The 23,098-nt window shown below is 49.0% G+C and overlaps 1 protein-coding gene across 9 annotated transcripts in view; it reads right to left on the bottom strand.

The window, feature by feature from the left end:
* The window catches only part of PKM (pyruvate kinase M1/2), a 28,214-nt gene extending 5,116 nt beyond the window's left edge, over positions 1 to 23,098 (bottom strand). Inside the window, exons 1-9 of one of the 9 annotated variants that reach the window (XM_069482253.1) lie at positions 21,119 to 21,468; positions 17,718 to 17,719; positions 12,217 to 12,383; positions 11,207 to 11,298; positions 5,706 to 5,837; positions 5,063 to 5,249; positions 3,956 to 4,226; positions 2,490 to 2,640; positions 2,110 to 2,262 (exon numbers count right to left, since the gene is read on the bottom strand). In XM_069482253.1, the coding sequence (XP_069338354.1) occupies positions 2,110 to 2,262; positions 2,490 to 2,640; positions 3,956 to 4,226; positions 5,063 to 5,249; positions 5,706 to 5,837; positions 11,207 to 11,298; positions 12,217 to 12,383; positions 17,718 to 17,719 (1,155 nt within the window). In that variant the 5' untranslated portion in view covers positions 21,119 to 21,468. The other 8 variants (XM_069482281.1, XM_069482271.1, XM_069482288.1 and 5 more) reach the window with 8 other exon arrangements.

The raw sequence follows: 23,098 nt of genomic DNA, 5'->3' as shown, positions 1-23,098 counted from the left end.
CTCAGTTACAGGTCATGAACTACATTAGTTAGACACAGGAGAAGGCAGTGAATGGTTAAGAGGAGATGCTGTCAGCCAGTGTTAACTGGTGACACAGAAGGGAGAGGCCTGGAGCCACCTGGAGGGGCAGCTACGGCCTGGCTCAGACCCCATAACTTATCTTCCGAGCAGCGCCATGCAATCCAAGCGTTGCAGTTCTAAGGTGTCTGTTCATAGGGAAGACTGGGGTATAGAGGAAACAACATGGAATTCAGAACCTAGAGCCTGAATCTCAGTCTGTGGCCCCACTACAGGCCCCAAATGGAGACCTGCCCTCATCTCCTGCTACACAGAGCAGGACGCTGCGGGACAGAAGACTGGCTTTGGAGTCAGCAGACCTGGATTCAAACCCAGGCTTCACTGGCACGTAACCCTCATCTATAAATCGAGGTAAAGAGAGTTATAAAGATTACATCAATGTACACAGGGACTTATCAAACATTTGATAATAGCAGCAGTGAATGTTTAATGCTAAGGCTATAAGTATTTCTTATCTAATCTATTTTACAGGTAAGGTCTTGAGAGGTCAAAAGACTTGCCCAAAGATATATAAGTCCTCACATTCTATGTGGTTTCCTGGTTTAGGTCAAGTTCAGCCCCTCTCCCACCTCTGAGGTCACAGGGTCATACAACTAAACAAGAGAATTAGAGGGGATATGTGGAGAGACCCGTAAAGGCAGCCACTCTAGAGGTGACTGGTTCAAGGTACACCGTGTCCTAGGAGAGAAAAGGCACCTTCCTGTCAGGGGCAGTTGTGAGACTGTGCCAAGAGTACCTAAGCATCAAAACAGCAATCATATCGCACAAACTGCATGATGTGACAGCCAGGGTCAGGCCACACAAATGTCCCTGGGAAAGAGATCGTTCTCTACGATTTCAATACGGGGAAATCCGCCAAGGATGCGGACAACAGCCTAGAAGACATCTTTAGCCGAGTATGAACTCAGTTCACCACTGAAAAAGTGTTTAATATAAATGACACATCTTCTCTGGAAGCTGTTTAAACTCGGTAATAGGAAACATAAAAGGAAAGGAAGATACTAGTCTGAGGTTTGTTTGTTTTAAATGTGGAGGCTTATGGGGGCTGGGGTCACTCAAAAGGCAGGAGGTCCTTGACTGGCTGGAACGGGAGGAAGAAGGCTAAAGAAGAACCATCTCAGGATAGAGGGCAAGTTCACTGAGCTCTACATTATAGAGACTGACCTAGGGCTGCTGGGAGAGAGCTCATGTATAGCACTCATTTTACCTGGCCTGAGTGACCCTGATACCTGGTCCCTAAGTTGAGCTCTGGAGCAGAAATAGACAGGGCAGAGGCACAGAGCCTCCAACCTGAGCAGCGGCCAGGCAGTGGGCCACGGCCCAGCTGGGAGAGTCTGAAGAACTCGCTCCCAGGGGAGTAAGAAGAGAGGGAGTCTCTGTGACTCTCCAGATGCTCAGTCCAAGGCCCGCTGGGGTCAGCCACCCTTCCACCTGTCTCTGTGTGTGGCCCTGCCACCAGGCACTTAACCCCACTTTTTGGCCTGGGGTGAGCGCAGCAGCTGCAGCAACACTGCAAAGCAGGTCCCACTGCAGGCACCATGCAAGGCCAGCTCAGGGTCAGCTCAGTGCAGGCAACAGCCTCCAGGGCAGGTCCACAGCAGTCCCGGGGCGGGGAACGCCTGTCTGTGGGATGGGTGGGGAATCCAATTGGAAGCCAAACAGAGAGGACAGTGGGGAGCAGGAGCCCTTGCCCTTTTGTGCTCAGAACCTCTGACTGTCCAGAAGAAGGGGTACAAGGCATCCTTTGACTGCATAAGTACCCCAGAACTTAAGCCAAAGGAAGGATTCATTACCTTGAGGCCAAAAGTGAACTGTGTCATGTCTGATGAAGGCAGATGCCTCCAGAGCAGAAGGAAATAGGGGAAGGAGTGTGGGCAGGGAAGGCAGAACAGAAAAAAAAAAAACCAAGAGACACCCCACCCCCACACACCCCGTCACTCTTGCTGCTGTGACTTGGGGGACAAGGAAAGGCCGTGGGTAGAGCTTGCCTCCACCCCAGCACCAGCCGGAAGCCCGGGGGCAGGAACTCACCAGGTGCTGCATGCGAACAGCTTCCAGAGGGTAGTCCCCCTTGGCTGTTTCTCCAGACAGCATGATGCAGTCGGCTCCGTCCAGGACTGCGTTGGCCACGTCACTGCCCTCAGCCCGGGTGGGGCGGGGCTTCTTGATCATGCTCTCCAGCATCTGGGAGGGGACAGAGCATTAGTGAGCCTGGGCTCTTCAGAGACAAATGAGTGCAGCCTGATGCTCTGGATGGTGTGTAGGTGCAAAGCACAGCTCTGTATAGGTGCGTAGCGGGGCAGGGGATGTGTGTTTGCTTGTTACGTGGGCCAGGGTCCAGGGGAAAGGAGCAGGTAGCCTCCCGTGCAAGCACATGAGTGTGCAAGGAGAACGCAGGGAGGGGCACAAACCTGCGTGGCACAGATGACAGGCTTCCCAGCTCGGTTGCACCGCCCAATCATCATCTTCTGAGCAAGGAAGACCTTCTCTGCAGGAATCTCGATGCCCAGATCACCACGAGCCACCATGATCCCATCGCTGGCCTCCAGGATCTCGTCAAACCTGACAGGGAAGAGTGAGGGGTTACGTAGAACAGGGCCCCGAAGTACAGTGACAAATAGGAAGTTCCCCTGGGATTTCCTGACTTAGACATCCTTGTACCATCCGTGCCATCACCATGGTGTGTGGCAGGGCATCCCAGCTACCTTAACCCAGGGTGGGCCAACAATGCTGCCTTCTTCAACAACCAGTGTGGACACTTCATTGAGGGGAAGATGGGGGGTGGGCAAGGCCTCCTCCAAAGTCCCACGGGCTCATCTCCTCCCCATCTGCATCTTGTAAGGGTCCTCCTAAGGTGTCTCTCTGTGATCTCCACTCTCCAACCAGCACTTCCAGTGAAGAAAGGGAACCCAGGGCCTGCTGATTGTTTCCCACACAAAGATCCACGGCTCCATCTAGTCAAGGACACTGGAGGCTGCCCCTCGAGGGGGCCACTCCGACTTGCTGAAGGCAAGAGGGAATGTGGCTCTGACTGGCCTGGGGCCAAGGTCAGCTAGCACTCATGGCTTATCAGAATGGAAAAAGGGGAGGACCCCAAATTGTCTGGAACAAAGGACATCTACACAAAGCTAAAGACAGCAAGGCCACAAAGGTGGGTGCACAGGGCTGCTCCCCCTGCCCCACCCCCCAAGCACACTCCTAACCCACACGAGTAGGTCTGGGGTTTCAGCAGTGCTCAGCTCTCCCAGTAGCAGGGGCAAAGAGGAACAGATGTCCCTAGCTGGCCATACTCATATGGCTCTAGCTCGGGAGCACTGGGGTGATGAGCAAGCCGAGCTGCAGAACAGACCTTCCTCTGGGAAGCTGGAAGGACCACACCAGAGTTAGCCCAATCACCGAGCCAGCTGCTAAGTGAAGACCAGGAGGCCACAGCTTCAGCATGGACACCAGGCCCAGAGCCCAGAGCTTCCACATGGCTCCCCAGTGAGGGCCAAACAGAGCCCCTTCCTACGGGTCTGCTCTGCTGTCTTCCTCCCCCATTCCAAACACTGGCAGTGTTCCTCATCAGGAGCAGAGCACGATGGCCCCAATCCTGTGAGCAGTGACCCTGTCCTCTGCAACGTTGGTCCCCAAGCCTAGGGAACAATGTTAGCTGCTGACATCTCAAGTCACCTGGGAAGCTCGTTCTTGTTTTTGTTTTTAAAATACCAATGCCTTCCACCCCGATAAGATACTCTGATTCCGTGGGTCGGGAACAGGCTCGGGAGTCTGCATGCTGATGGGCAGGTGCCAGGTTTGGGAACCAGGTACTCCCAGGTTACACCTTGCCCTTCAGAGTGCTGGGCTGGGCCTGGGGCGGGGACGATGGGGGACTCACCTCCGAACTCCCTCGTGATTCTCGATTTTGCTGATTATCTTGATGTTCTTTCCTTTCTCTCCCAGGACCTTCCTAACTTCATGGACATCAGACGCCTTGCGGATGAAAGATGCAAACACCATGTCTACATCCTGCTCTACCCCAAACTTCAGGTCCTGGATGTCCTTTTCTGACACGGCAGGCAGGTCCACAGCAGCCCCGGGAAGGTTCACACCCTTCTTGCTGCCCAAACTGCCACCGTTTTCCACCTCCGTCACCAGGAAGTCAGCACCTGTGTGAAAAGGAGGAGGTCGTGGAGGCGGAGCAACCAGGGCACACGTCCCCAACAGGAGGTGGCAGGTGCCTTTCTCCCCAGTGCGGCGAGCTGGGTAGTAGCACATCAGGCATGCAGGAGCCGTGTCACCGGAGTTCAAATCCCAACCCCACTAACTGCGTGACCCTGGGCAGGCCAGCTAACCTCTCTGGACCCCAGTTTCCTCACCTGTCATGAGGATGATTTAATAAGATTGTTTTAAAACTTAAAATAAATGATCATGTAAAACACTTAGAATAGTGCCCGGCACTTGAATGGCAGCGTCATTCCCAGGCACACGAGAGTCCTGGTTCATCTCTTACTGAGCGATGGAGGAAGGAAGGAAGGAAGGGAGGAGGAAGGAAGAAAGGAGAAGGAAAGCAAGGACAAATAAAAAAGAATATGTTCTCCACAGCCAGAAGAGCATAGCTATGCTGGACTAAAAACCTGTTTTTGAGGATAAGTTATAAAAGGAATTCCTGAGAACACATAGACTCAATCTTGCTGCCAGCCAACCACCTTCCTTCTTCTTCTTCTTTTTTTTTGGAGACAGAGGCTGTCTCTCCGCTAGAGTGCAGTGGCGTCACCACAGCTCACTGCAACCGTGAATTCCTGGGCTCACGAAGACACCCGGCTAATTTTCTCTATTTTTGGTAAAGACGGAGTCTCAACTCTTGCTCAGGCTGGTCTCGACCTCCCGGAGTGCTAGGATTACAGGCATGAGCCACCGTGCCCGGCCTCTATCTTCTTTGTGTCAAGGAATTTTAGAGACAGGAGATGGTTTCAGACAACTGGACCCTGACTCCCACACGTACCTTTCTGCTTCACCAGCAGGGAAATAAGCCCATCATCCACGTAGATCTTGCTGCCCACATCTACCACCTTGCAGATGTTCTTGTAGTCCAGCCACAGGATGTTCTCGTCACACTTTTCCATGTAGGCATTATCCAGCGTGATCTTGAGAGTGGCTCCCTTCTTCAGCTCCACCTCCGCGGTGCCACTCTGTGGCCAAGAGTAAGCAGAGTCCACACCATGGCCGCCAGCGCCCTCACCACCCCAGCAGGAACATCATCTGAATCTCAGCTAGAAGTAATCAAGTGTTTTGCTTTGCAAATAAACGCTCTTATTCTCTAGTTGAGTATACTTCATGGAAGTAACCCAAGGGAAAAGCCATTAATACAATGTTTCAGTTATGCCACTTAAAGATAAAGAAAAAGATAAAAAGAAATTGCTCTCCCAAAGTTAGAGACTTGGAAGTACGTTTTTAGAATTAAAAAACCTTCCTTTGTGGCACCATTTCCTAGCAAAGTAGGTCAACACTTTTTACATTGATGAGTAAAACCCGCATCTGTAGACCTACGCTAAAACATGGCACCCAGGCAGGGCAGAGGTTGTGGAGGACGAGTGTAGGGTACGTGGCCACCTGAGCCTCCCCCAGCTCTTCCCCAGGATACTCACGCCCTTGATGAGCCCAGTTCGGATCTCAGGTCCCTTAGTGTCCAGAGCCACGGCAACTGGCCGGTAGAGAATGGGGTCAGATGCAAAGCTTTCTGTGGCTTCGCGCACATTCTTGATGGTCTCCGCGTGGTACTGGGGAACGGAAGGAAGATGATGGATGAGTGTCCTACCACCCTAGGATGCAGCCCCCGTAACCCTGCCCTGAAGCCAAAGCTGGTTACCCCAGAAAAGCCTGTGGGCCTTCCGGACCTCCAGCTCCATCCTCCAACTGCGGTGCCACCCACCCACTGAACAACCGTCCCCCTGCTTATATGACCTCCTTGCCTTCCACTCACTCACACCACAGCACCAGCTTACCCTGACGGCAAATCTTAGACACTTTTCACAATATTGCCACCAAAACCCATTAAAGGCATAGGTGTGAACATGGCCCATCATCCTTTTGGCTGTTCTTTTCCCCACGACTGACTCATCAAATACCCTCTGCAAATAAAGCAGACAGCTGGGGCAAAAGGACTTGTACTTGGGTAAGACTGGTCGGGCAATCGAAGCCAGACTGACACATGTGGTCATTCTGAGAGTTTGTTCTCTATCAATTCCAACTACAATTCAAACCCAAAGTGATTGACCTAAGCCAACAGCGGCCCAAGCTAAGTAACTCATCGCTAAGGTCATGCAGACCTGGTTTTCTCTTTCCTAATCTGCTTGGAGAGATGAGAGAGGGGTGTAGAATAGGGAAAGGTGGTCATATGCCTTTTTCTGAACAAACTGCCCTTTGCTATTCCTCACTCATAGCAGATCCTAGACTCAATCTTCTCTCTTAAGCCCTTTCTCTTTTCCGTTTGCCCTTATTGTTCATTTAAACATGAGATGTGAATTAGATTCTATGACACTTTCAGTCCTTTCATTCTGGTAATTCTGCCATAATTGTAGAATCCTAGAATTTATTAGTTCTTAACATTCACTCATTCTATACTGAAGTTCCCCAGTTGTCCCAAATGTGTTCTTTTCAATTGATTTTCTTAGGTTGCAGTTCAAAACATGGTTTGCATCTGTTTCCTATTGTTTCACTTTTTAATGTTTCTTTAAAATTTCTAATAAAAATGATATAAATAGAAAATATTTTATATATATATATAACCTAGTCTGTCATATTGTTAAAAGTGTAAGTTCTATGTCTCACTTTTTTAAAAGCCTAGAAAATTGTATTTTGTGATTATAAATGATGAGTATTTTATAGACTTTCACAGTATTTGGATTCTTTTTATTTTGTTTTTCTTTTTTTCTTTTCAATTCCTGACTTCTGAAATATCTGGATTCTTTTAAAGGGAAAAAAATTCCCACAAGTTCCATTGTTGGCTTAAATTACATTTATAATATAATATTTAAATGTGTAAATGATAAAAAAAGGACTCACATTCAGTTGGTAATTCAGAGTGGAAGAAAAGCAAACAGAATTAGAAAAAAAAAGGGCTCACAGCCAAGATATCAAATGGGTTCTCAGATAGTGTAATCAGTATGACATTGCTGATAACAGGGGCACCTAATTCAGCACTTTATGGGCCACTTTTGGTGGCCTTGTCCTTTAGCCACCGCTGTCTGGGAGAGCTGCACCTGCAAACAAGCCAGTCTGTTATTTGCAGGAGGCTGGAGGGGAGGGAGCTGGAGCCAGAGCTTAGCCTGCAATGGGGGTGAGGCCTGAAGCCTGTTTCTCAAAGTCTCTAATTCAGGCAGGCGACACTGGCTTGGTTTGTGTGTTTGTTTATAGAGGTCTTTATTATAAGTTATGAAATTTTCTTTCTATTGCTGGCTTGCCATAGACATAGAACACAAATATAGGATAGAAATAAAAATAGCCATTTTAAGGAATGGGTGGTGAATATTGTCAAATGCCTCTTCCTCAGAGTTGATGTGAAGCACTTAGAACAGAGACAAGCACATGGTAATCTAATAAATGTTACCTAGTATTATCATGTTCTATTACAATGACCACTCTATTTAATGCCAACACAGAACTCTGAGTTCCTACAATAAAATTTACTTGGTTATAGATCATGCCATTCCTTTAAAACACTACTGGATTTGGATAATTAAATTTTATCTATGCTTTCTGCACTTTCTAAGTGAGACTGGTCTAGTTATACTAACCTGTCTGGTTTTGGTCTTGTTGATTCTGAAGAACACAATGGGAAGATTTCTATACTGTCCTAGGCTCTAGAGCAGTGGTAACAAAGGATTTAACTGTACTGCAAAGGGGAGACAGAATTTAGCCATTAAAAATCACTTGGCCTTAGTGTTCTGTCTGAGGTGAGCTAGATCTTAGTCACTTTTACAACTTATGCCTATTAATCTATTCATAGTTTCTATCTCCTGAATGTTTTCTTAGAAAATAGTCAATTTCATCTCTATAGGAATTAAACTATAAGTTTTCTTGACTTTGAAAATCACACAGTGGCTCACGTGCCTGTAATACCAGCACTGCAGGAGGCGGAGGTGGGGGGATTGCTTGAGGCCAGGAGTTGAAGGCTGCAATGAGCTATGATGATGCCACTGCACTCCAGCCTGGGTGACAGAGCAAGACTCTGTCTTAAAAAACAAAAACAAAAAACCGCTAATGTACAGGAGATATTCCCTTTTCTATTCATACTTTTATTTGTATATCCTTGTATTCTTGACCAAGCTTTCCAGGGGCTTCTGTTTTATTAATTTTTTCACACAAAGAATCAGCTCTTAATTTGTCAAATTTATTTTCTATTTCATTAAGCTATGCTTTATTATACAAAATCAATTTCTTTCCTTCACCCTTTTTATTTTTTTCTAGTGTTCTGAGTTAAATATTTATTTCACTTACCTTGAGATTTTTGCTTTCTGGAATAAGTGTATTTAAGTCACTAAGTTTTCTTGATTACACTTTAGATTTTGTTCTTAATTACCATTAACTATGTAAGAGAATGTGTCTGTGTAATTTCTACTTTACAGAACTTGAGGTTTTTGGTGGCCTAATATATTTTTATAACCATGAGTGTTTTAAATAAACATGCATTTTTAGTCTTTGTGATGTAAAATCATATATTAAAACCTACTGATTATTAGGTATTATATTATTCAAATCCTCTATATTATCATCTTTTGGTACATTTCTGGCTGTGGTTTTGTTGGCACATTATCAAGTGGTGAAGGGTTTCATCCATCAGTGCTGTCCTTGTGGAAGGCTCTAAATTTAAGTTGCTTAAAAGTCAGTATTTCTGGCCAACATGGCATTGTGGAACCACATGTTCAGCAAGAACACATCTTGTCCATGTGAACTGCCAAACATGGGGGCTAAAGATACTGTGCCAAAGCTTTCACAAGTTCAGCTGCAGATACAGATGTCCCTCTGTCAGAGTGAGAACGTAATTTCAATGCTCTGTTCAGAAGGGTATTTACGATTGTCAAGAACTGGAAAAGCATGACCCCTTAGGCAAAGGTGGATATGAAGTAGGAGTCCTGACATGTGGTCAAATTGAAACTGCTTACATGACATTATACGATATTAGAGTAATTTCAGATCAGTTTCTAAAACCCTGATCCCAGGGACAACCTCATCTCAATCTAAAACCTCAAAATAAATGATGAGAGGGACTTGGTTTTTTTTCATTAAAAAAGAAAAAATCCCAATTCAAATCTGGGAATTCTTAAAAGTTAAAATACAGATAATCTCCAAATGTCTTTTTTTTTTTTTTTTGAGACAGAGTCTCACTCTGTTGCCCGGGGCAAGTGTAGTGGCGTCATCATAGCTCACAGCAACCTCAAACTCCTGTGCTCAAGCCATCCTCCTGCCTCAGCCTCCAGAGAAGCTGAGACTACAGGCGGGAGCCACCACACCCGGCTAATTTTTTGTTTCTATTTTTAGTTGTCTGGCTAATTTTTTCTATTTTTAGTAGAGATGGGGGTCTTGCTCTTGCTCAGGCTAGTCTCCAACTCCTGAGCTTAAGCAATCTACCCGCCTCAGCCTCCCAGAGTGCTAGGATTACAGGAGCGAGCCACTGCGCCCAGCTCCCAAATAAAACCAAAACCAAAATCTGCACCAGCCCCCATCCGGCAGGTGCAGCATAGATCATGCACCCTTGCCATGTCCGAGCTGTGCGGTGTTATTTCACTGGATGGAAGGAACCATAAAGCCTAGTTAAAGGTCAGCTTCTTAAAAATCTATTTCTGCTCCTTGCCCTGCACGCAGGAGAGCGTGGCAGACTCTAGCAGCAGGATCAATAGTGATCTTCGCTGTTGTCCTTAGCTCTCTCTTTAAGCTAAGCTAACACTTGCAGTAATTCCTGGTGACTCCTGCTGAGGACCCCCTGGCCTTTGGAAAATTACAGAATTTTCCAAAAATTACAAGGACATGTCTTAACCTGTCTGAGGTCAGGCCCCCATGGTATTTGGAGCCGACTGCTAGCCAGGCCGTAGGCTGTTGATGAACACGGGAAGCTATGATGAAGAGCCTCGCGTTTCCAGAATGGAAGAATTCACCTCTCGGATTGCACTTCCTGAGGTCTTATTTTTAGTCCCAACTTAATACCAACTTCCAAATGCCAGAGGGCAACCCCTCACCACTCTCCCTTACAGGGTCAGCATGTTCTTTACTCTGAACGGGAAGCACAGAAGTCAAGAGAGGGGAAAGGTTGCCTTCTCCATAACTCCTCAGTCAATGCCAGTATGAAATCCCATGGTGTGTGGGAAATCTATGGCGGAGCCTGACTGTTTTAAAAAGGCACAGCCGTCCAGGGAACCCCTAACGCCTCAGAATGGGTTTGTTCTAAACTTGGGCACTAAGGCAGGAACGGAGCCTTCCCGACAGCAGTGCCTGGGAAAGGCCTCTGTCCACAAGTCAAGTCAGCTAACGAAGAGCCTCAGCACAAAAACACACTCCGACCAGGTGCTGGGGAAGAGTGCTGACAGCTTTCATTTCAATGCTCCAGAACCCCTGGGAAGAGACAGGCCAGGAACATAACGCTGATGGAGCAGGGTATTACAGGCCAGCTGGTGTTAGTGCATTAGACTTAGTCCTTAACTTGCAATAGTGGAAACCCTCCTCCTGGACCTGCCCGGTTATCTGGGTCTAAACCAGGCCAGCATCAATCTGTAGGATGACCTTTTGGTTCACCACGGCAATATGAGCTATTATAGAAACCCCAAGGCAGGAGTGTCAAGCACTGTGGGGCCAGGACACCCAAGGCTTAGAGGGGTTTCCAGTAGCACCCTTCTACACCTTCCTTTGTGAAGGCTCACAGTAGCACAGGTGTGTGGGAGAACCATGGCCAGTGACAAAGCAGGTCTTCCTTGCTTAAGGGGACTTGGCCAGCAGAGGTGTCAGGAGAAGGGGAAGGAGAGTAGAGATGGGTGACTTAGGACAACCTTCCCACTGGCTCGTCCTTACCTGGTTCACTGTGGCTAAATGAACACTGCACCCTGTCCCCATTTCCTACAGGCCAGGTCAGCGGCCACACTGCCCAGCTGAGGCTCACCTCGTGAGTTCCATGAGAGAAGTTCAGACGAGCCACGTTCATGCCGGACTTAATCATCTCCTTTAACATGTCCACCGACCGGGAAGCTGGGCCTATTAGGAAAAGTTTTAAAGCCACACATGTTAATTATTCAAAGGAGGAAAAGCACTATAAGTTAGCTTAAGTTTGAAGAATTCTTGATCTTTACCTCCCCCTACTTTTTCTCCCCCAAATAGCTCAAAAGTCTTTCTAAGGCACACAGAAAGCTATTATTGTGCCAGCCACTCTCTCGACATCAAGGGATACTTCTCTCATTTCCTTCAAATTCTTCAGGCTCCCATCCTATCAGAAAGGCCTAGGTAAGACTTGGCCAGCCCTCTTCACTCTCACTGGATCCCAGCCAGATCTCCAACCCGAGAATCTTGGCTAATAGAGCCTGTTAAAAAAATATCTTTTCTAGGCCGGGCGCGGTGGCTCACGCCTGTAATCCTAGCACTCTGGGAGGCCGAGGCGGGTGGATCGCTCGAGGTCAAGAGTTCGAGACCAGCCTGAGCAAGAGCGAGACCCCGTCTCTACTAAAAATAGAAAGAAATTATATGGACAACTAAAAATATATAGAGAAAAAATTAGCCGGGCATGGTGGTGCATGTCTGTAGTCCCAGCCACTCGGGAGGCTGAGGCAGTAGGATCGCTTAAGCCCAGGAGTTTGAGGTTGCTGTGAGCTAGGCTGACGCCACGGCACTCACTCTAGCCAGGGCAACAAAGTGAGACTCTGTCTCAAAAAAAAAAAAAAAAAAAATATCTTTTCTAGGTCTCTGAGATGCTCTTACAAAGATCTGCTAAGGAGGACACCCTCTAAAATTTCCCTAGAGCAGAAAACATAAAGCATACTAATTCTTTATTGTAACTTCCTATGACCTGAGTTCTCATTAAGAATCTGTGTAGCATCTCCCTTAGCACCTAGGTCTTTTCAGGACAGAAACAGTCACTGCCACATGAAGCCCTCTGGGAGGACAGGCACCCCGACTCACCGATGGTGCAGATGATGCCAGTGTTCCGGGCCGTGATGGGTGCCGAGTCAATGTCCAGGCGGCACATGTGCTCCAGGAATGTGTCCGCCATGGCTGCGTGCAGCTGCTGGGTCTGAATGAAGGCAGTCCCGGCTTCACTGTGGGCCTTCGGCATGGCTTCCAAGGTCCTGGGGCCAGGGAAATAGAAGAGAGAGTGATTAGACTGAGAAGTGATTAATACACTAGACCACGTGGCACAGGAGGCTGTCTCCTGCTTACACATTAACTTGATAAGCGCACTTTGTGTGTAAGCCACAGGGAGGCCAGACACGCTCTGGATATGTGGGTGCTCCTCATATTGGGCAAAGGGCTCATGTGATCATGAACAAATGGAAAAGTCCCTTAACGAACAAGTTAAAACCTGTCACTCACTATATGTACTTCCCAGGCACTCACTGTAAGCAGGTCTCTCCTATACTGGTCTGACATCTACCTTGACAGCTCTCCCACCAATCCTATAAATAATATCATTTTACATGCACTGAAGGAGTTTCCACAAAAGCAAGCTGTAACCAATCTTCCTGTGATGCAATATCTGCTTTGTTGTCAGATACCCACGTTCCCTCTTTACAATCCTCACCCAAACCCAAAGTGACTCCCCTAAATGCAAATGTTCCATCCCAGAAGTATGCACCTAAAAACCACATCTACTTTTGTTCAAGAGGACTTTAGGACATGCAAAGCAATTTGCACACAACCAAGGATAATCACAAGGGCACTGGTATGGTTCTAAAATTATTACAACAACATTAACAGGGCAGTTGCAACATAAGGAAATTAAAGTTGCTGGTCAAATTTTCTCCCCAGCTGATTTTTGACACAACATCCTGACTTCCTTTCTGAGTCTGACAAGTGCACCACCCCTCCGTCACAGAGACCACCTGTTCTAGGTAATTAACCAGCCGGGTCATGATCCTGACAACTGTCCTGACCTTTGCTTTCTTCACTACTGATTTGCAACGAAACTCACCCAGCCTGTTGTTAGCAGATTAGAGATAAAGACCCAGGAGAAGCTTCCTGGCAGTATCTGAAGAACCTTCAGGCAAGGATGTGACCAGAAGCTCAATAGCCTTCTCAGCAGAGGGCGGCTCCTTTCCTCATGTTCTCAGACCAAGGGCTACTCCATATGACGCTCTTGAGTGGAAATGCTTCAGCCAAGGCTCAGGAACAAGCCCCTCTTTAGCCCTGCCCACCTCCTCCTAAATCTCAGGGCCCCAAATCAAGCCATCCATACATATGACCCTTACTCCTTTACCCTCCTCCATCCCTGACTTTGTGTGTGGCCTCTCTGGTGGCTCAAGCAGAGTGTGCATCTACACCCATCTCTGCCACCTCCAAAGAGGCCTCATAAAGGTCCAAGGAGCCATGAGACCAGTGGTGAACAAACAGTCTGTCAGCTATGGAAAACTGATGGCTACAAGTGCCCAACAACAGAATCTAAAGCTTTAAAAATGAGGAAATAAGATACTGGCTAACTATCCCACATGGCAAATAAACTGTTGATTTCAATGTGTGTTTCCTAACTCCCTAATACACACTAGCTACCAACGCAAGAAAGGGAATCCTCTCTTGAAGGACCTATACGGTCTTGTACCTCCTGGCACCCAGTACTTGCAGGCATTCCAGTGTTCGTTAAATGACCGTCAGTCTAACCTGGTGCCTCTTTATCAGAATCAAAGTTACACCTCTGCTCCCTCTTCCTGAAATCTAAGCACTTCCGACAGCTTGGCCAGCCAGTCCCTTTACCTATACTCACAGCTGAGGCAGGGCTTCAGTACCTTCAGCACTCCCGGCCAGGCTTAGATCGGTCTGGCCGTGGAGGGGACATTTCTGAGAGATGGCACATCAGGCCAACTGGAACACAAAGGCCTTGCTGTGGCCTCCAACGGGAGAGTGTCATCCAGTCTGAGGACTGTATTATGAACAAACTAAGATCTGAATGAGTGGGCTGAGTAACCAATTCCACTCTTCTTAAAAACCATCAGCCAGCTCTTCTCCAGACCTGAGACACTAGGAACTCTTTGCAGAGATCTGGCTGGGGCCACTGCTTAGCAGGTCATACCTTGGGTTCTGTGGGCTTGGGTCTCCGGTGACATAATGCTCTCTTTTTGGCTCAGGGTGGCTCCGTGGCCCCACTTGCAAACACCGCTCAGAGCTGAATAAGGTTTGCCCTGAAGAGCTGTACAAGGATTAAGGTAAAAGCTGAGTGTAACTAAAGCTCTTGGGAGTAACAGAAAAATTACCTTAATAACCAGGTATCCAGGTGGTAGCCACTCCTAGGGATTCTGCTATATTATAAACAAAAATAGAGGTCTCTTCCCCAAAATACCAAGACACTGTTGATAGAAGATTCTCAGGTGAAGTGGGTTCTTACCGCCTCCCCTGGAGTGTTTTATCGCCTTCCCTAACACCCTAAGATTGCCTTCCCCCCAAAGTCTCTCTAGACCTGTGATTTACTAACATCCCACTATTTATTCTTGTCCCTTCCCTTTTTTGGGGAAAGGAACACCAAAGTAAAAATACATAAAAGCACTGAGAGAACATATACCAAAATTTTAACAGTATGCTAACTGGGCAGTAGGATTATGGCAAATTTTTTCTTAATATACTGATATTAAATACTTTTATAAAATAAGAAAAATTACAGGCCAGGCGTGGTGGCTCACGCCTATAATCCTAGCACTCTGGGAGGCCGAGGCGGGAGGATCGTTCAACGTCAGGAGTTCGAGACCAGACTGAGCAAGAGCAAGACCCCGTCTCTAATAAAAATAGAAAGAAATTATATGGACAGCTAGAAATATATATACAGAAAAATTAGCTGGGCATGGTGGCACATGCCTGTAGTCCCAGCTACTTGGGACGCTGAGGCAGAAGGATCTTTTGAGCCCAAGAGTTTGAGGTTGCTGTGAGCTAGGCTGATGCCACAGCCCTCTAACTTGGGCAACAGAGACTCTGTCTCAAAAAAAAAGAAAGAAAAATTACAAGTGTACCTCCTTTGGAAAAAAACATAATTACAAGCATCCTGTAAAATTTTGGGGAGGAATTTAAAGAAATGTGAATCTCCCAATTCCATTAATCAACTGCTGGTCTATGCACTTCAAGAATACTCTACTGAAAAGGCGGCAAAGGAAAGATACACATCCGAGGCCCTTGGTCACAAACGCATTGCAGGACAGTTTCAGTGGCTTGGGAAAGTCAACTTTAATCCACTCAGAATCTCAAAGGGAAAAAAAAAGTCCATAGGACAATTTCTTGCCAAAAACCTGTTAGCTACATGCTCAAATCCAGCTAACTTCTTTTCCCGTTTAGTCTGTTCTCAAGCTCCACAGTAAAGCCTTTGTGATGTTCTGGTACAGAAGGCTGCCTCCAGGACTAGATGTCATTAGCAGATACATTTATATTTGCCTCAGCCAGGCACAGTGGCTAATGCCTGTAATCCGGTGCTTTGGGAGGTCACAGCAAGAGGATCGCTTGAGACCAGGAGTTTGAGACCAGCTTGGGCAAGTTAATGAGACCATGTCTCTACGAAAAATTTAAAAATTAGCCAGGCACGGTGGTACGCGCCTGTAATCTCAGCTGTTTGGGAGGCTGAGGTAGGATCGCTTGAACCCAGGAATTTGAGGTTACAGTGAACTATGATCACGCCACTGCACTCCAGCCTGGGTGACAGAGTGAGACCCTGCCCCTAAAATAAACATACCCACCCACAATTATATTGCCCTCAAACACAAACCCTATTTCACCACCTCAAATTAAATCTGATGTCTACAAGCTCTAATGTTTTGCTATTAAGTACAAAAATGACCAACACAAGTTTAGCATTTTAGTGGATTTACACACCAGCAGTCAAAAAAGCTTATCAACAAGTCCACCCAGACTTCCACAAAATCTCTTCTGTCTGTAAAGCATCCTGCCAACCCAGAAGCCTCATGTGTCACCAACTGGTTTCTCTTCCCTCAGGCTCTGTCCTAGGGTCTCCCTTGCAGGGAGGGCCAGAGCCTCCTGCCAGTCTTCAAGGTCCTCCACAAGCCTCTTCTCCCCAGCACAAGCCGGGCATCCCACCGACCACCTACCTGGAGTCGTATTTGTATGCAGAACACCCTCTGGAGTCTCCCCCAGCCTTGGTTTCTCAGGGCGGGCCTTTGGGAAGGGCTCCCTCCCTCACGTCAGTGGCCTGGACAGTGCCTGCCAGGACATGTGGCCCCACCCATGCCAGCCTGACTCACTACCACATCCTCCTGGGAGGCACAGACATGCAGAGCCAACCTCCAGCCGGCAGTGGAAGCCCGGCGTATGCACTGGCGGCAGCAAACCCCGTGCCCGGGTACAGGAACCTTATTCTTGAGCCCGAGCCCCTGCAGGAGGATCTTCCTCAGAGCCATTTCTCCTCTGTGAGAAATAAGACCACCTGAGGTGAGTCTGGGCTGCCGGGTGGAGCAGGCACGGCAGCTCAGCTCCGAGGCCCCATTCTGCCCTTTCCTTCCTCCACTCAGGTGGCTCCTGCTCTTTGTGCTACACTTTTCTTCACGACGGACACAGTTCTTTGGCCATTCTTCAGAAACCAGGGGGGAAAATCGTATAAAAAATACACTAGGCCGGGTTCAGTGGTTCATGCCTATAATCCTAGCACTCTGGGAGGCCGAGGCGGGAGGATAAGGATCGCTTGAGGTCAGGAGTTCAAGACCAGCCTGAGCAAGAGCGAGACCCCATCTCTACTAAACATAGAAAAATTAGCCAGGTGTGGTGGTGCCCACCTGTAGTCCCAGCTACTTGGGAGGCTGGGGCAGAAGGATTGCTTGAGCCCAGGAACTTGAGGTTGCTGGGAGCTAGGCTGAAGCCACGGCACTCTAGCCCGGGCAACAGAGTGAGACTCTGTCAAAAAAAGAAAAAAAGAAAAAAAAAAAAATCTCTTGTTAAAAAAAAAAAAAAAATCTGAATAGGGCACAAATGCTGATGCTGAATGGCTACATGGGCCTAATCTCCCAAAAGACTGCTCAGCTTTAGGGGGAAAAGTCCCGAGTCAGAGAACACACAATGTCCTCAGATGAGGAGGACTTCCTGGTTCCGTACCAGAAGCTCAGAGCAGAGAACTGGTTTCAGCCAGAAGGAGGAAGTTTGGGCGAAGCCTTTGTCACCTCGGGACATGGTTCCTCCTTACTAGGATTAAAAGTGGGGCAGTACTTCCGGGCATGATACCCACACTCTGGAAGCAGCAAGGGACCTGGGACTCCGATTTAGGATCCTCCCAAGTCAGGTGCAAGCAGGGTGGGTGACAGCCCGAGTGAAGTGAGCATTAACTCAACATTTACTGGCCCCGCCCTGCATCCTAGCTGAGGGCATGAGGAGGAAGGCAGCGCCAGCTCTCCAAGAGCACTTACCTAGTCAGTGTGACTGGTCTTTCTATAGCGGCCTTTATAGGTTTGCTTCTATTTTGTTTTGAATTTAAGAAAAAAAAAACTAACATCTGTATCTCTACCACCCAGAAGTGACCTTTGAGCTATATTTTTAGAATTTTTAAAAATGAAAAGAATTACAATTTTATACAGTTCATTTTTCCTCCATCCCCAGGCTCCTTCAACCCTCCCCACCCCCATCATGAATTTTCACACCCAAACACTGGCATGAATTTTGTATCCTAGTTCATTTAAGTCTAGGTAAAGTGTATCTATATGGAACCTTATAGTATTGTGTTTTCTTAATGTCTTAATTAGTGTACTGTACACATCATACAATATCATAATTTGCTTTTTCACTGAGCAGCACATTTAAGATCCATCCAGCTGGTATATAGATCTAGCTAATTCATTTGAACTACTATACTAGTCCACCGTACAACTAGACCATTTTATTTATGTACCTCTTTACTGGTGGCCATTCCCCGCCCCATTAAACCAATTTTAACCTATAGCAACTCTCCTAGTACATGTCTCCTTGTGCATTTGTGAGCCTCTATATATCCAGAAATAGAATTCTTGGGTCATGGGGTACATTTCTATTTTTACTAAATATTGCTGAATTGCTCTCCAAAGTGGCTGTATCAATTTACAACCAGCATGAGTTCGTGCCTTTCCATACCTTTGCCAACACTTGATACTGTCAGACTTCTAAGAGTCTCCACTTCCCTATCACTTAACTCAATCAAAACTCCCAGGCTCCTCTGAAATGGGCATGCTGGATATGGTGTGTCTTATGTGCCATGACTGACTCTGCTGATGGGGCAATTCTTTCTGCTCGTTGCTGGAGACAGGGGAGATGCCAGTTATTTAAAGTTGAAATATTATCTGTAGGTTGATTCCAAATGTTTCGAAGGGATAGGGCTCCCTTCAGAGAATTGTGACTGCAGAGTTCCACTAGCAGCTAAACTTGTCCACACTCTAAAATGCTATGACCAGCAACCTCACTGCCCTAGTACAGCTGGTCTTGGATTCTCCCCCACCACAGCGCCCGCCTGCTTGCTGGCATCAGCAAAGAGGCTTAGTGCTTCCCAGGAGCTTTGCCTAGAGACAGAAATGGGAGAGAGGAGTCTCAGAGGCCACCGAAGGTACTGCAGCCTGCTCTCCAAGCTCTCCTACGTGCAGACCAGCACAAACTGCTGCAGGGGCGGGGCCTCACTGCACCGCCTGGTGGCCCTGCCAGCCTCCCTCCCACTCCTGAGCTGAGCAGTCACAGCAAAAGGCCCGGCTGCACACTACCATTCACCACCCACCCTGGCTCACCTTCCCCCAAACAGCTTCTCTAACAAAGCCCCAAGGAATCAGACTACTCAATTATCCAGTCTGCGTCTGGCTCTTGGTGAAAAATGCAAGCTCCCAGAAAGTATGGTGGTATTAAAAATAGTATTCATACCTCAGGCCATTTAGCGTTACTCCTATCTGTACCAGAACTGATGCTTAAAGTGACCTTTTACCAAATAAATCACTTAAACATTTCACAAAGATCCTCAACAAGGTTGCAATTAAGACTCTGCTCACAAGAACAACTCATTCTTGTGGTGTACCAGTTAATTGGGATTTGACTGGATATTCGGAGTGACTCAGAAACAAAAGTAATGTCAAATGAGTCATTTTCCTCTACCTTGGTCTCAGTCTTAGCTCTTGGCCAAGAGAACACATCCTGACTTGCCGTCATAAACACTGAAGCCAGATAAATTAAAACCCAAGTGATGTGAGTTTGCAACGTAAGAGCTACACTTTTTCTACCTCCCTGCCCACAGCCAGTTCCTCATTTCTTCCATTGCCTCAATATTAAGAAATAAAATGGTTTTCCTGTAACCCCACATTAATGTCACAACATTCAAGTAACAGAATCAACTCCCATAGGTGCTAGCTGTTTGGAGTCACAGCTCCTAAATCTGCCAAGTCACTGGGGGTGCAGTTCTTAAAAGAGCCAAAAACGCTCTTTGTTAACCTATGAATTCAAAATTAAAATTATTTCTAATGCAATGCTTAAAATGAAAGCAGCTGTGCTAGATCGGACACTAACGTCCATATATTTTGGCTCAAATCTAGTAACTCAGAAATGAGTTCAAGGATATTCTTTAAGTCATCGTTATTCACGTCCCATGAGAGGCTGCCATGCCCACTACAGAAGGCTCCGGAATGAAGGTGCATACACTGCATTACCGGGGCCCAGGACCCTGCCACGCTGCACCTAAGTTCTTAGGCCAGTATAGAAACCCAGGTGCCTGGACCAACCATTTTCCACCTAGTTGAGACATTTTTAATTGTGGGAAATACATGCTTCATTATTTGACTCATTGAAAGGGGAGAGGGGATTTCTTACACTTGCAAAAACCACAGTGCAGTTTTCCCACTCACCCAGCAGCGTAGAGAATTTTCTCAAAAGCAGATAAATTGAAAGGTCGAGCCATCTTCCCCGCAGAGCCTCCCCTCCCCCACAGACCTGGTGATGGGTTACATTACCCTTCCCCACAGAACAGCCTGCTGCACCACCAACAGCATCCTCAGGCCACCAGAGGGCAAATTATTTGCTAACAATGCTGCAGCAGGGGCAGGCCTGACCTAGGCCCTCCTCCGTACCCTAGTGAGGGGCCACACCCTTGGTACTGCCAACAGGGGACTACTGCCCCCTGGCTCCAATCTTAACCTCACCATCAGGTCTAACAAGTCCTAGAACCCCATCTGGAGTGCAAAAGATTTCAGTGTTGGGGCTCTGCAGTTTGTTTCCACTCTTATAGCCAAACGGCAAAGGCCTAAATGATCCCCTCCCTGTCCTCCTGTGTCTGGAGGTCCGTGTTCTGGAAAGACCAGGAAGACCAAAGAGCTCCTGTTTCAAGTGGAGAGTTGCAAAGTAACATTACTAGTTACTTTGTAAACACTGTATCAGAATCCCTGAGGGGACTGGTTTCCAGGCAATGGTTGGTATTTCCAGAGCCTGACTCCCAAAGATTAACTGTACCATGTTTGGGGCTAGCAGGAAGAAGATGAATCAAGGAGTTCAGGCTCTCATGCTCAATTGTGGATTAAGTAACCGTGCTCAGTGACCAGACCAATATGATCATTTAGAGGCATTTCTTCTGGGCATCTCCCCACACTCTGCACTGAGTATGCAACATACACACTTGGGCACGTGCAGAGACCCATCCTTTCAAAAATCATGAGGAAAATGTTATTCCCAGTTTTCACCTGGGAAACTCAGGTCCAGAAGTTGAATTCCCTCATCAGTGGTCTCAATAAATTAACGGGTCAAACCTGATTCAAAAAGCCTGTTTACAGCTTCCCAACGCCTCTGTCCGGGCTGGGCCCTTCGCTATCAGGTGCACTTTATTCAGGCCAGCGAGGACAGGACGGACATCCTGGGTTTGGAGTATGCGGATTAAGCAGCCAAGGGGATGCCTTCCCACGTCTGGGTCTCTAGACCTTCCGACCGGAAGGTGCTTTCCTGCTTCTTCAAACCGCGTGCTTGCCACCTGGTGAGACCTCGTGAGGCTTCCTGTCCCTCCCACAGCAGGAAGTTCGTACCATCCTCACAGCACTTACCAAGGATAAATTTTATGTTCATTCCATCATTAGATTGTGAGCTCGGTGGGCTATGACCGGTCTAGTCATCCCAGACTCCAACCCCCTCCCCAGCACAGTCCTTGACCCATACTGTTTTTATTAAGAGAACGCGACAGATGTCCCATCCTCTCCGTAACCTGCTGGGCCGCCCCACGCGTGTCTCCGCGTTCCACAACCAGGGTGCATTTGTTAAGGAACGCGGAGCAGAGGAGAGGAGCCCGCTGAGCGCCCAGGATGCCAGGAGGCCTCCGCGAAGCGGGTGGCGGCTCCTCGGGCCCGCAAGGCCAGCGATGCGGCGGGCAGGTCGCAGACCGCTACGTGCAGCCGGCGGCAGCGGGATGGGGCGCGCGGGCCCTGGCAGTCAGCAAGCGCAGTCGTGGCACCCTGCAAGGGCCGGGGCGAGCTCGAGGGCCCCGCTACTCCCAGGCCCTTGAAGGCTGGCCAAAATTCGAGGCGGCCACCCCTCCTTCCCCTGCATCAGGAAAGGCCGGGGTTACGTAACCCTCTAACTGCGCCCGCGCCGCCGCTGCATCCCGCCGGCCGCTCAAGCCCTGCCCGTCCGCGGGGCGCACCGCACTCAGGCCGCCCGCGGCCCGGGCAGAGGCCGAGACTGCGGGGTCCGGGAGGCTGTTACGGAGATGGGACGGGACGCGAGCAGAGAGCGGGGTGGGGGCGGACGTGACCAGAACGGAGGGGCGGGGACCAGGGCAGCGAGGAGGAGGGGAAGGAGGGGTGCGGAGGAGCGGACGTGACCAGCATGGAGGGAGGAGGGGCAGGAACGGGCATGAATGGGGGAAGGGGTAGCAAGAGGGGGCCGGCACGCGGGAAGAGCGGACGAGCCTACTGGAGGATGGGAGGAGAAATGGAGAAGTTGTTTCAAGGAGAGGTTACAAAGGGTTACAAAGACAGCATCGGGGTGAGGGCAACATGAACAGGTTGAAGATGAAAGGGAAAAGGACGAGCATTAAGGAAGAGAGGGAGGAAACGAGCATGCAGCAGGGGCGGGAAGAAGAGGGGGAGGCAAGGATGAATCAGTTAGAAGAGAAGAAGGGAAGGGAGGCGAGGATGGAAGCAGATTGAGGAGGAGGGGAGAGGAAGGTGAGGACAGGACCATAGTGAGGGTTAGGGATGAGGGCAGAAAAGGAGCTGGCTGACCCGTCTGTGGAAGAAACGGGCGCTGGGGACTTCGGAAGCGCAGGCCCCGGGCGTGAGCAGCCTCTCCCTGTCCCGACCCGGCCGGCTCCGGGATGCCCAGGACCTCGCGCCGCCCCCCTGGGTGCCGGCAGGCGGGCTGGGGGTCCGCGCTGGCCGGGCGGACGGCCGCCAGGTGGGGACGCGCGGCTCGGCCCCTCCCAGGGCTCACCTCCGGCGGCGTCCGGCTCGCGCTACGTTACAAAGGGAAGAGCTCGGCGGTCGCGGGATGCGTCGCTCCTGCTTGTGCGGGATTCTGCAGCCCGAGCCTCAAGGTTATCCCGGCTGCGGCCGCCGCAATCCCTCCGCCGCCCCGCCCCGCCCAATCCCGGCTGCGCCCGCCCCTCCGCGTCCGCGCCGGGCGCAGTCACCTTCAGTGGGCTGCGCGGCTGGCGCCGAACGGGCCGTCAGGTTGCCCTTTTGGAGGACTACATTCCGCGGCGGAAGGACACGGTGTAGCGAGTCAAAGCCTTGACAGGCTCTGGCGGCCAATGGGGAAGTGGCGAGGCAGCAGGATCCGCCCCCGGAGCTCCGGGGACCTCCCTCCCAGACCCCCGGGCGCCCCGGCCACCTGTCGCCGCCAACTTGGGCAGCCGGACTCCGGCTTCTCACCTGGCCCCCGGCCTAGGCCG

This window comes from Eulemur rufifrons, chromosome 2 (assembly GCF_041146395.1).
Source record: "Eulemur rufifrons isolate Redbay chromosome 2, OSU_ERuf_1, whole genome shotgun sequence".
NCBI lineage: Eukaryota > Metazoa > Chordata > Mammalia > Primates > Lemuridae > Eulemur > Eulemur rufifrons.
The sequence above is the reverse complement of the archived record's forward strand: the minus strand, read 5'-3'. Positions and strand labels throughout refer to the sequence as shown.